The sequence below is a fragment of the Rosa rugosa genome, chromosome 1 (assembly GCF_958449725.1).
Source record: "Rosa rugosa chromosome 1, drRosRugo1.1, whole genome shotgun sequence".
NCBI classification, from domain to species: domain Eukaryota; kingdom Viridiplantae; phylum Streptophyta; class Magnoliopsida; order Rosales; family Rosaceae; genus Rosa; species Rosa rugosa.
Genome location: NC_084820.1, coordinates 56,932,807 through 56,945,655, shown reverse-complemented (window position 1 = coordinate 56,945,655; position 12,849 = coordinate 56,932,807). Strand labels below are relative to the sequence as shown.

General features: G+C 37.1%; 2 protein-coding genes across 3 annotated transcripts; one reads left to right on the top strand and one right to left on the bottom strand.

Moving 5' to 3' along the window:
• Positions 1-141: 141 nt before the first annotated feature.
• On the bottom strand, positions 142-5,918 carry LOC133725606 (V-type proton ATPase catalytic subunit A). Its single transcript, XM_062152929.1, has 20 exons — positions 5,670-5,918; positions 4,939-5,065; positions 4,746-4,801; positions 4,608-4,664; positions 4,307-4,418; positions 4,168-4,205; positions 3,950-4,051; positions 3,383-3,439; positions 3,205-3,276; positions 3,027-3,128; positions 2,867-2,929; positions 2,639-2,771; positions 2,282-2,388; positions 1,982-2,176; positions 1,678-1,764; positions 1,467-1,571; positions 1,104-1,201; positions 923-1,001; positions 615-703; positions 142-537 (listed from the first exon to the last, which is right to left on the bottom strand). Exons 1-20 carry the CDS (start codon positions 5,745-5,747, stop codon positions 423-425), a joined length of 1,872 nt encoding a protein of 623 aa, XP_062008913.1. The 5' UTR covers positions 5,748-5,918; the 3' UTR covers positions 142-422.
• Positions 5,919-7,314: 1,396 nt separating this feature from the next.
• On the top strand, positions 7,315-11,110 carry LOC133742532 (probable plastid-lipid-associated protein 10, chloroplastic). Of its 2 annotated transcripts, none has more exons than XM_062170226.1 (9): positions 7,315-7,469; positions 8,035-8,218; positions 8,296-8,409; positions 8,553-8,687; positions 9,141-9,236; positions 9,705-9,785; positions 10,252-10,338; positions 10,421-10,482; positions 10,567-11,110. In XM_062170226.1, exons 2-9 carry the CDS (start codon positions 8,066-8,068, stop codon positions 10,679-10,681), a joined length of 843 nt encoding a protein of 280 aa, XP_062026210.1. In that variant the 5' UTR covers positions 7,315-7,469; positions 8,035-8,065; the 3' UTR covers positions 10,682-11,110. The 2 variants fall into 2 exon arrangements, with proteins under 2 accessions (XP_062026210.1, XP_062026214.1); XM_062170230.1 differs by having other exon boundaries at positions 7,430-7,580.
• The last annotated feature ends 1,739 nt before the right edge of the window (positions 11,111-12,849 follow it).

Below are 12,849 nucleotides of genomic sequence, written 5' to 3'. Positions count from 1 at the left end.
GGCTACATTCGTTGGAAATGCAGGTCAAGTAGGTCAATTTCTGTGAAATTCCTTCTTATTTTTTGGTTTTTCCCTTTGTTTAACTCTGTTAATTTTTCTGTCAAAGATGAAGATATAGAGGCAAATTGGAACCATCAAAAATGAAAAATCTCGAATGCCTTATTGCTTAAATACATAAGAAATGGAATCTAGTCTCTTATTCTGGGAAAAGCTCGAAGGGAAAGACAGGAATACAATAATGAAGATTATAACTACACATCCAAACTAGAGCAACCGCCACAGAAGCAAAGCAAAAATGGCGTCACAAAAACCTAACACTGCCTTTCTTCATGCACAACAAAAACCACAGTAACTCCAATTGTCATCACCAAGCAATTTATAACAGCAACTTGAACCATCTAATAAAAAGTCTCTGAGTCCAATCATCGAGTTTCATCCTCAAGAGCACGGAAACCGTTCGTTAAGTCTTCATGAAGCTTCTTAAATTTTGCCACAAGCGCTTGTTCACCTTCAGCAGGATCCTCAAATTTTTGAGACCTGCATATCACCAGTAAGGGATTAAAGACATGCTTAACATAAAATATTAAAATATTCAGCATTATGATGTCACTTACACTAGGCGGTAAAAGAGATCTCCCATACGGTGCTTGATTAGACTGTAATTAATCTTTTGACCATCCATACCAGCTGCTCTCTCTACTGCCTGTAGACATTGAACCGCACCAGATCAATACCAATATGCTCCACTTATCTAATTAAACATCTAATAAAGTTGCATCTTCTGGGATTGGTTCCCAGAAAGAAGACGGGGAAAGACGAAATAACTGTTTTCCTTGCATTAAAATGTCTCAACCCACAAAGACACGAATTCTTCGAACATAATGGTGGTCATATAAGAAAGGAATTGAACAGAATAGTTCACCTGATTTGCCAAATTAAAGAAATGGATGATATTCCGCATCATCCAAACAGACTTGTAGAAGGGGCAGAATTTATCATATCTGTCCACCCATGCAACAGGAAAATGATCATTAATGACTACCAGTCCCAACCAAAATGAAAAGTACACATGGATCAAAAGATATATTAGATTAGGAACTTACGGAGTAAATGCATTCTGTGCGAGATAATCCTCCCTCAACAGCTTTGCAGTTTCTAAGGTGATCTTGTCTCCTTCAGCTAAAGCATCCTTTCCTACAAGCTGCAAGATTGCAAATATGCACAACCTCTTAGTCATGGGCAGATAAACGAAATCATATTTAACTTTTAACTTCTCCCCCTTTATAAATCACACAAAGAGAAGAACTGCGGGCATCCTTCAGGCTAAATATCAGTCTGATAGGAAGAAGCCCAAATCTCACTTATCACCAAAGACACAAAGTATGTTGTCGTGCAGTTAAGAGGAGCAAACTGAAAAATTTAATGGCTAAAAATGGAAATTTATCTACAGTAAAAGAAAAACATACTTGGACAATTTCATTCAGATCATCTTCTCTTTGCAACACCTCACGTGCCTTTGTCCTGATGTTGATAAAGTCGGAATCAAATTTATCATAGAAAGACTCTAATGCCTACAAAGAGCACATAGAAACAAGTCAAACAGTCGACCAAACAAACACATATGACTATCAGTGAGGCCAACAAGGGTGGTTCATAAACAGCAATATACAAACACACCGTTGAATACTTGGAGTACGAAATAAGCCAGTTCACAGAAGGGAAATGCTTCCTCTGAGCAAGTTTCTTGTCCAGACCCCAGAAAACCTGCATTGATGGATAAAAAGTCATTAATAAGGACAACATTAGATTGACAAAAAAAATAAATTAAGGAAACTGAAGTTTCAGCTGAGAAATAGACCCTGCAGGTTGACCAAATCAAAAGTTTATTGTTGTTCATCTCAAGTCATCAATGTGCTGGCAGACACTTGCCGGGCATATTAGCCATACATTTCATGCATGAATATAACAATGCAAAATATACCTGGACAATACTGAGGGTTGCAGATGTCACAGGATCTGAGAAATCTCCTCCAGGGGGTGAAACAGCACCAACAATAGTCACACTACCAGTACGCTCTGGTCCACCAAGACATTTTACTTTACCGGCACGTTCATAAAACGATGCTAAACGTGCTGCCAAATAAGCAGGATATCCACTATCTGCAGGCATTTCTGCCTGTATAAAATAGCAAGACAGATGTCACTAAAGAGAGCAGGAAAGGACTAATGCTAAAGCACATCAAGGAAAGAAAAAGTGCATAAAAATAGGAGAGAGAATTACCAGCCGCCCAGAAATTTCACGCAATGCTTCTGCCCATCGAGATGTTGAATCTGCCATCATACTAACATTGTATCCCATATCTCTGAAGTATTCAGCAATAGTGATTCCTGCAAATTTCAGATGCATGTTGAAAATAATGCCCATAATAATAAATTGGCTCAAAATCATTGCAGAAGATCAGTAACATTAACAAGAGGGAATTAATCTTTAACAGGATTCAATCAAATGCAAGTATAAAACAAGCACATTTCTAGAGAAGAGCTCAACTCTTCTAACATAAAGCATTTCCATCCAAATAGGACACCATCCTCTAACATAAAGTACTGAAACTTTAGTAAAGACAGCTTAAAGATTTACCAGTATAGATTGAAGCTTCACGAGCAGCCACAGGCATGTTAGAAGTGTTGGCGACCAGTGTTGTTCGCTTCATGACAGATTCTTCACGACCATCAGGTAAAGTCATTGTCAGTTGAGGAAAATCCATAAGAACCTGAATCATAGATTATTTGACTTGATTAAACCAAGCACAATCAAAACCAACATAATCAAAATAGGCATCTAATTAATACGATAATGAAAGCATACCTCAGCCATTTCATTTCCTCGTTCTCCACAACCAACATAAACCACAGTGTCTGAGTTAGAATACTGCACAGGCAAAACATCATCCATTAAGCAGACAAGGAAACAACTTCCAGCGTATAAATGACTACAGTAAGTCCATAATAAGTTACAATATGTGTACCTTGGAAAGAGCTTGACTAATGACTGTTTTTCCACAACCAAATGCTCCAGGAATGGCACAAGTTCCACCAAGAACAGAGGGGAAAAGGGCATCAAGAACACGCTGACATAAGATAAAGTTGTCAGAAACAACTTATCCAAAAGATATAATATTCAATAGAATAAACATTCAAATCTACCTGCCCAGTAAGCAAAGGGGTATCGGCAGCAAGCTTTGATGCGACAGGCCTTGGTGTACGTACAGGCCAACTCTGCAAACATGCAAACCAAAATAATGTAGGTTTGCAATAATGAACAAACGTAGCAAGGAAGAAGACTATGAAAGCACAAGCCAAAAGGCAAAAAAAGGTTTAGAACCTGAAGCATAGTAAATTGCTTTTTGACACCTTGAAACTCAAGCTCCAATACAGTATCCTGCAAATGCATATAAGAAAAGTCAACACACATTATTAAAATTATCAATAAAGATAAAACTGTTCAAACTCTTATAATATAAACTTCAGCTATTGCAGAAATATGAACAAGAAACAAAAACCTAAGTGAAGGACGCCAAAGATAATATGCTGTTATATGACTGATAAAATTTTGTGTACATGTACTTGAGAGATTGAATGAGGATGATTCTGTTATGCCCCAGAGGAGCATGTATCAAGGATATAAATATGTCCAACAAGCAAACAATTGTAAATCAACTTTTCTTTATGTTATATTTTAATGCAAAAGTGAGTTTCATTGTCTTATAGCTGTTGGACCATAATTTAAAATGCACCCAGTAAAAGTCATAATAGACATAAAACCCTGTATGAAATTTACATACGCATACATGCATATGTATAAACGTACTCGAGAAATAGCATTACAGGTTGATGATGATGGTCCTAGAAAGGGAAATCAAAAGAGGAAATACAGAAGTCATAGTGAAACCTTCAATGAATATTGACCAGCTGGTGCAACGTATGTAACTTTTCCCATAGCATCAGGAGGAAGCGCCATATGGTGCTGCATCAGAGTATTTTCAAATACAGTCTGCAATGAAAGAAAAACCCATTAATGCAACTTGAAAAACAAAAAAAGAACATACTTTAGTACAATTCACTACAGAAAGTAATTCATAAAACAATAGTTCATGTTACGAAACTTACAGCATACAAGTCTCCACCAGTTATATGATCACCTTCACCTGTCACCAGCATTTAAAGTAAATTTTAAAAACAAATAAACCATATAAACAATAATTCATTAATCATCTCAAAGCAGCTACAAAGATTTGCATTAAATTACCTATTTTTTTAGGTTGAAACTCCCAAAGTATATCCTTGTCAAGAGCTGGGACAGACACACCACGAGGGATATAGACATCACCAGATATTTTTGCAATAGTTTTCAAAGGTCTCTGGCACAATCAAAAACAAAGAATAATAGAGCAGCGATAAGCATAAGACATTTCTCCACTGAATAAAGTTTTTCCAAAGTTGTTAAGTTTTCTTTTCACTAAAAGATAATTAATAGCACAAAAAGGATATATTATTTTCAAACAAAAACAATATGGAAAAAGTAGCTGCAATGTACTGATAGAGCAAACCTGGATTCCGTCAAAAATATTTCCCAAAATTCCAGGTCCCAGCTCCACTGATAAAGGCTGAAAGATCAAGAGGAAAAGCATTAGCTGATGGCAATAACAGCAAATTATAAGTATAAGTGACCAGGATAGCAGACACACCTTGCGTGTACGTAGAACAGGATCATTCACCATCAACCCAGCTGTCTCCTCATAAACTGGAATAAGCAAAGAAAATACAATATGATTAAACCAAAGACACATATAGTAGTGGTTCAGTTCTTTTAGTGAAATGGGATGAGCAAACACAAAAATATATAAAACTAAAAGCATAAGTTCTGGAGAAGCAATTAACCTTGGATTGTGGCAGAATCTCCTTCTAACCGAATAATTTCACCAATCAAATTATCATTTCCAACACGAACCAGCTCGTACATGGCAGCCCCACCCATGCCATCTGCAACGACGACTGGTCCTGAGACCTGTCAACATATTTACTACCAATTAGTCAATAGTAATTCACACAACACCAAAAACGAAAAAAAAAAAAAAACACTCAGAATAATAACAAACAAAACCAATCTACCAGATTATACACGCATTAACAACATTATCTGATCATTTCACATTTACCACCAAAAATCTATGCCAAATCAGATAAACAAATCCAGAAAGGAGAATCATAGAAGAGCCACGTGAAACGTGACTGAACAGAAAGGATCAAAACAAGCACTCAACTTTTGCTGCTTCAACGAACAAAGACCACTCAATGAATCACGTTAAATATTTTTGATATTAGATTTTACTACTCCAATTATTCAAACCACTCAATTTCCATCAATTCGTAACGCAATTAGCACACTGATCACAGCGAACACAAAAAACGCCGCTACTCGAATCGATTCTCATCCAACCGAAATCGCAATTGCCATAAACAGAGCACTGATCCAATCACTCCAACATTCACCATCAACAACGCAGATAAACACGGATCAAAATGAAAATCGAATTCAGTAAAAACTAAATTGAACAAAGACCGAATCCGATCCATTTGAATTGTAGTAAGTAAGGCAGTTGGTGACGTACCTTGCGGACGTATCCAAACTCGCTCTCCTTCTCGGAGTCCTCGAATGTGGTCAATCGGGAACCGTACACCGCCGGCATTTTGGGCGCGGATCGGAGCGAAGATTCGAGATCTGAGATACGAAGCTCGGCCAAAACCCTAGGGTTCTTACCGAATTACAGAGAAGAAGAAGATTGACAGAGACAAATTCACAGAGCAAAACCGAGAGAGAAAGCTCTGAGAGGACACGGACTGGTTATGATTATTAGTATGGAGGGGATGGAATATTGGTATCGGAGTAGTATCCGGTGCGGGCGAGTGTATTTTTGGTAATTGATTGTGGTTCAGTCAGGACGCGCCACGTAATCCGGGTCTTTATTATTGGTGACGTAGTGAGATCGGGATTGGTACACTAGCCAATGTCGTTCTGCCACGTGAACGACCTGGGATGCTTCCGCGAAAGGAGGTCTTTTCTGTAGTGTACTGGGACTCTCCATGTTTGGCTGACCAGTCTTGAGTATATCCTCACCCTTAATTTCTTGGCAAAAAAAATTACAAATGAATTTTAACTCTTCTGTTTTACCCCCAATTTTTTCTACTTATAACAATTCACACCTCAAATTTGTTAGAATAGTAATGTCATGATAGATATTTACAAAAAAATAAACTAAGCGGTCAATTTAAACTCTCAATTTTTTCTAGTTTTTATATCACATGTAAAAAGAATTTTTTAACGTAAAAATATTCATTTGTAACTTGAGTTCACTCAAATATTCATACACATGCAACTATATGTACATTTATCAAAAAATCATCTGAAAGATAAAATGAGAATTATAATGCATTATGAATGAAGTTTCTCTTCTGATCAAAGGTCGGTAAAAATTAATTCGATAGATTACATATACAATTGAAAATTTTCACTTTAAAAATATTTCAATGTCTTAATAATTTTATAATAAGCATTGATGATGAATGTACTTAATAGTGGGACGAGAGAGACTTAGGTACGGCACCCGCACCACGTGGCAGTGGGACTGCCCAATCAATGTCTAAGCAGGGGGTATTTTGGATATTTCATATTAAAAATCAGAGGCAGTTTCGGAAAAAAGAAAAAAAAAATCTTTTTTCTAATTGGAGGGCCGCACCGCCACGTGATGCAGCAGCCCGTATGCAAGAATTTCTCTAGTGGGACAAGGACATATCCTGATGAAGGCAAAGGTTGTGTGGTGCTGGCACATGCTAGGTGTTTCCTTTTTTGTCCTCATTGTCTTTATCATCATTTATTTTTCTTCACATATAAACAGCTAAACCCAATAGAATAAAGCCAGGAGATTGTATCTGATTGGATGAACAGTTACACCTAAGGGTAACTATCACATCAGTAAAAAAGAGAGCTGTAAATCCAAACTTGTCTTTTCTCTAAGCATGTAATTCAGTAACTTTGTCTTTAACTACAAGGAGCATTTTTTCCAGTAAAAGTTCTGATCAATTTGACACTGACAGGTATTTACTAGTTTTTCAGGCCCAAAAATGGAATATCTCTATGATATGACATGACCACAGGTCCATAATTAGGGTTGTTTGGGTAGTTGGGCTGAACATCACAGGTCCTTCATGCCCATGCTCTTGTAGTCAAAAGCTAAAATCTTTGAGATATTATTTGGATTTTTTTTAATTTTTTCATCACAGTTAAAAATGTGGAACCCAGTTCTCTAACTACCACTACATAGTGTTCTGAGCAACTACCACTTCCAAGTGTTCATAAAAAGTTTCAGTCTTGGCAAAGAAAGTGAAGCAGAAAGTCAAAGCACTCTTACCAGGTATTCTGCGTCTTACTATGATAACTTGAAATCAAAAGCTTTGCTGGAATTCTAATGGGTATACTGAAGTACAATGGATTTTCCTATTGTGCAATTCAGTCTCAAATCCTGGTAGTTACCCCTATTGCAAATCATTCATTTTGAGCTGCTGTAATTTTTCTTTGCTCTTTTTATTTCATCATTAGTGTTTATTACAATATTGAATTCATGTCTGTTATTGGGTAAAGTTCTTAATTTCTGCTGCAAAGTGAGTAGTTTATATATTGGATTGTTAAACTATTGTTACTCATTTGATGATGTTGATATCTATTTCGCTTTGCGAGCTTAATAATGCTCCTGTTGTGCTCAGAGGGTTTGAATTTAACAAACTTGAAGAAAATTATCTGCAAGTTTGCTGATTTAGTAAAGTATAGAAATGGGCAATTAATAACGCCGCTTTCCTTTTCAGGATAACAGTTTAGTCCCTTTTGTGATAAGCTTTACACTGTTGTTGAGCAAAGCAATTGCCATGGAGGTTTTTATGGAAACTCATTATTCTCCTCTATGCAATGGACTTTACTTGTAGGTCATAATCTAAATTTGTACATATCTCTCTTATGGACCTGGCTTTGGCGTCTCCGTTGTTCCCTTCAAATGTAACAAGAGGTGTCGATAAGATTAAGCCTTTTAGCTCAATGTTTGCCACCCGAAAGGTGCCTGCTCGAAAATTGTTTCCTTGTTTGGCAGCAGTTGCTACCCAAACACCCCAGGTTATCATTCTCCTCTTTCTTGCCAATGTGTTTTGTCTCGACTTTTCTACAATAAAATGACGGTGTTTGGGTTCCAGACAGTGGAGTTTGATGTAGAGAGCAAGAAATATGAGCTGTTGAGAGCTGTCCAAGACACAAAAAGGGGCCTTGTTACAACCGACGATCAACGCTCTTCTATAGAGGAGGCTCTGGTATAACCTCTTTTCTGTTGAATAACCTTGTGCATGAAATTGCTTTAACGTACATTAGGACTGTGTTAGGTTGATAGGAAAAAGTGGTCCTAGTTCATACAGAGTGAGATTGTTTTATAATAACTTGTGTAAAAGGCTGGCAGGTGACTGTGGAGGGATATAACAAGGGTGCACCTTTAGACTTGGTGAAGTTGGATGGGACATGGCGGTTGCAATATACTTCTGCTCCTGATGTCCTCATTCTTCTGGAAGCAGCTGAAAGGGTATCTTTCTTTCAGGTATAAACAATGAATGCCATACTTTGGACTTCATTACTGTCTTCCACAATAAGCTGCCAAGCACATCTCATCTTTCTTAAACGAAATACAAAAAGCTAGTTTTTTCTGCTCAAACCACTGAACCTCTCTTGTTATTATTTTCCCTGCTTGGGCGTGGTGCTTCAATTACCTAATTCATCCTGCCGAATTCCTCCTCTGTTCGCAATGAAGGTAATTGATGTTAAGCCTTTTCTGCTTTAACAGGCTTGTTGATTAAATTCACCTCTCTGCCTTGCTATTTTGTTCATTTTCACAAACTTAATATCTTTTCTGTTTTAACTCTGATTTCATATTTGCTGGTAAAATGTCAACTTCTAGATTTTCTGTCATATGTTTATTTTCCCTCTTAATAGTTACTTATTACTTTGCTGTCCTCCAAGTCTATTCACTAATTTTGCATGAATGTCAAAATAGGTGGGGCAGATATTTCAAAAATTTGAATGCAAAGACCAATCCAACGGCTGTATAATCCGTAATGTTGTCAAATGGAGTGTTCCACCATTGTTAGAGGTACATTTTCCACTGCTACACTTGAAGGTTATATAGAATAACAAAAGTAGTACACGCTCTTTGGATTTTGAAGTTAATGAGTTAGAATTTTTGGCTTCTTTGGTGTTTGTGGGTGATATAGTTTATTAAGTAAGGTGGTTTCCTTGTTATTCAGTTTCAGATATATATATATATATATATATATATATATATATATATATATATATTCTGATTGGCTTGTATACTGTATTCCTTGAGTTAATGTTATTATAGGTAATAGCTGTACTGCTGTACATGAGTATTTCAATGCAAATCGGGTCTGAGTTGTTTGTGATTCAAAACATTAGTACTAATATCAGCTAAAGAAACTGAAGATAAGATCAGACTTTGATTTCAATGTGCTTTGAAATTAGACTGCTCGTATGGAAGATCTGAGTTCTTAGTTTTTGTAAATATGTGTTGATATCATGGGGTCTATGCACCCTGCAGGAAGAAGACGGTGCTACTCTTCTAGTTTCTGCCAAGTTTTCTGTTGTTTCCGTGCGTAACATCTATCTTCAGTTTGAAGAGGTCAGTTTTCCTTCATTTCTTAAAACATATGGAAGGAGTGCTGTCATTGTTCCTCTTATATTGGTTGCACTGCCAAAGAAACACTCTTAAAGGAATTCAACTGCAACATATCCAACTGACAATGTTTATACTAATGTTGTTAATTCGCAAGTACAACCCATGCCCAGAAAAGATAGTGGCTTGATTAGAAACCTACTTTTGTGCTGTCATTTATATGCAATATTTTGGTTCGAGGCCTATAATTATCACTGGACCTAGAAAGGAAATTACTCGTTATCAGTTGAGCCAGGCGTTATCAGTTGAGCCAGGGAGTGGGGGTGGGCTTATGATGGTCTTCTCAACTATATGTATTTTCAATATTAGCTATATCATTGGACTTGAAAACCAGTTGTTCAATAACTACATGGTAAATTTCTTGACGTATTCATTTTAATATTCATCTGAAGCCTGCATATTTGTTTGGCAGATTAGTGTTCAAAATATAAAAATTGGTGAACAGCTGCAGGCTCTTATAGCTCCAGCATTACTGCCGAGGTCATTTTTGAGTTTACAGGTAAAGTACCTTCTCACTTTAGTGTTACTCTATTGTACGTAAAGATAATTAGCAATGGATTGGTATGAATGCTTGTGTGCAGATCTTACAGTTCCTCCGCACTTTCAAAGCCCAAATTCCTGTTAGTGATCCAGGAACAGGAAGGTACATAGTTTTGGTACTATATTTATCATATCAAATAGGCTTCCTAGATATACATGTTATGATAAAACTTGGTTTAATCTGTAGGCAATCCGTAGGAGGACTCTATTACCTTTCTTACTTGGATGCTAATATGCTTTTGGGGCGTGCGGTTGGTGGCGGAGGAGTTTTTGTTTTCACTAAAGCTCAACCCCTGGAGTAAGCACACTACCCTCTACTTCCATGTGGAAGAAAGCTGGCAGGGAAAGACATGGATGGCATGCATGGAACTCTTCAGGTGAAGTAAAACTTATGTGCCACGAGTACCTACAGCTTATGCCTTTCTCATCGCATGCCTGGTGATAAGAGAGTGAGACAGCATTTCAGATAGATAGATCAACAAATATGAATTATATACCAGCTAAAGTTCTGAACCCTTCTGCCGCTCTGTTATACATCACCTGATTGGTTCTATAGCATATCTCATGCCATTTGAGTGAAACCTTAATTGATACATTGTAGATTATGTGTGGTCGTTTGGTTCAGGATTGACTCGATTACGTACCTTCCATGTATAGACTGATTGTATCCATACAGATGAGTGATTGCAATGATAGTACATGAATTCAAACTGGAATAAATTACCTACTTATACATGGATTCTATTTTCTAGCTCGTAGTCCTCTCCATAAATAACTCTAAGGTGGAGAGCAATGAAATAATCATAAAAAGATCTAGAGATTTTTCTTTTTCTTGGAATAAGTTTCGACATCCAGCACAAAGCCTTGCCCAAAAATATTTCGACATGGCTGAAGAGTAGTCTCCAGTCCCTCGTAGAGATGACACAACGGTCTCATGTCACCAACTCATCAACGTCAACCTATCCACCATCACCATCAACCTCCCAAACATCATCATCATCTCACGTCCAAGATATCTGTTCTTCTTCTTCTCTTTTTTATTATTTTTTTTATAGAATCATGTATTTATTTTTCTTCACGGCTAAGTACTTTTTTCTCAGTTATTGTGCTACTATAATTCTTTAACGCCGATCAACTTGGCCGAATTCAAACCCGTGAAAATTCCACACCTAAAACCTCTAATCAACTCAACCACCAGTGGTGGTTAATTTTTTTCACCTTTGATCTCGTTTCTTAGCTTTCTGGCTGCCTGGCCCAATACACCACCTCTACTTAAACTTGGCTTCTTTTAGAGTTTTATACCCCACCTATACTCATAAGATGCAAATAAGAAAACCAAAATCTGAAAATAACACTACAATAGGCTGCATCACCGAACTCTTTAACTAAAATTTGGTTTGTTTAAAGTTTTATACACCACCTATACTCACAAGCTGCAAATGAGCAAAGCAAAAATAGCACTACATTAGGCTGCACCACCGATCTCTTCATACATAATATTGGCCCTTATATAGCCGTCTACTCAAAACACACAAAACTAAGAAAATGTACTGAGAATTCTAAAAGGCATAAAAATTGATGGCCACTGATACATTAAAAGACTCATAATTAATAAAACATAAAATGGATTTGGGAGTCGCAGTTATTACATAGCAATTGTCGTCATGCTTAAACCTGGCACAAAACTAATACATTAGAGTTGTGGAAGGCACTAGCAAATGACACAATTAGGGGACCTGAAGATGGATTTGGTGAGTTGCCTTTGGTATATTATAGTCCCCATGGAGCACTATTACGGGGTCGAAATGCATCCTCATCCTCAGACTCTGAGGAAATCCCATCCCCATCTGAGTATTCAAGTTTCTCATAGACGACGTCCTTGGGTCTAGGACAATCTTCACAGTCCTCCCACTCCCAGTGACCAATACATAAACAATGACAACACCTCTTCAGCATAGCATATCCTCCCACAGACTTCCCCCTCTTAACACAGCACACCTTTCCAATATGGTGACAACCCCGACATATTGTCTCAAAGCAACGGTCAATTTTAGCGCCATCAGGAATATATTTTAGGAATGGGCAGGTTACATTAAGGTGATCATACTCGCCACAACAGGCACAAACCCGCTAATTTCCTTCTACATGACACTACAAAATTGAAAAAAAAAAAATTAAGTAAAATAATGATGACAATAATAATACCACTTTCAAATTTGGCATTCTTTACCAAGGATCATGTGTGCATTCTTTACCCATTATCTTTCTCAAGGCTATGCAATAAGCAGTGCATTACAATTTGCAGGCAACAACTGAAGGATCATTCAGTTCATTTTAAACATATTTTAAACCCGGGTATGAGGGTTCCACACCTGGAGGCTCTTACCAACTCCGATTTTCACAAAAAATGAAAATGAATCTGCAAAAATGACAATATATAGCGGACATGGGTAAAAATGAAACTTAAAAG

What these genes read in the sequence shown, in the direction of transcription:
- LOC133725606 (XM_062152929.1), bottom strand. Translation starts at nt 5,747, where the DNA reads ATGCCGGCGGTGTACGGTTCCCGATTGACCACATTCGAGGACTCCGAG. An exon ending in ATATTTTTGACGGAATCCAG is followed by an intron (nt 4,419 to 4,607) that starts GTTTGCTCTATC and finishes TGATTGTGCCAG; the next exon opens with AGACCTTTGAAAACTATTGC. An exon ending in TCTTTAATTTGGCAAATCAG is followed by an intron (nt 704 to 922) that starts GTGAACTATTCT and finishes CAATGTCTACAG; the next exon opens with GCAGTAGAGAGAGCAGCTGG.
- LOC133742532 (XM_062170226.1), top strand. Translation starts at nt 8,066, where the DNA reads ATGGACCTGGCTTTGGCGTCTCCGTTGTTCCCTTCAAATGTAACAAGA. An exon ending in TTGCTACCCAAACACCCCAG is followed by an intron (nt 8,219 to 8,295) that starts GTTATCATTCTC and finishes TTTGGGTTCCAG; the next exon opens with ACAGTGGAGTTTGATGTAGA. An exon ending in TCTATCTTCAGTTTGAAGAG is followed by an intron (nt 9,786 to 10,251) that starts GTCAGTTTTCCT and finishes TTTGTTTGGCAG; the next exon opens with ATTAGTGTTCAAAATATAAA.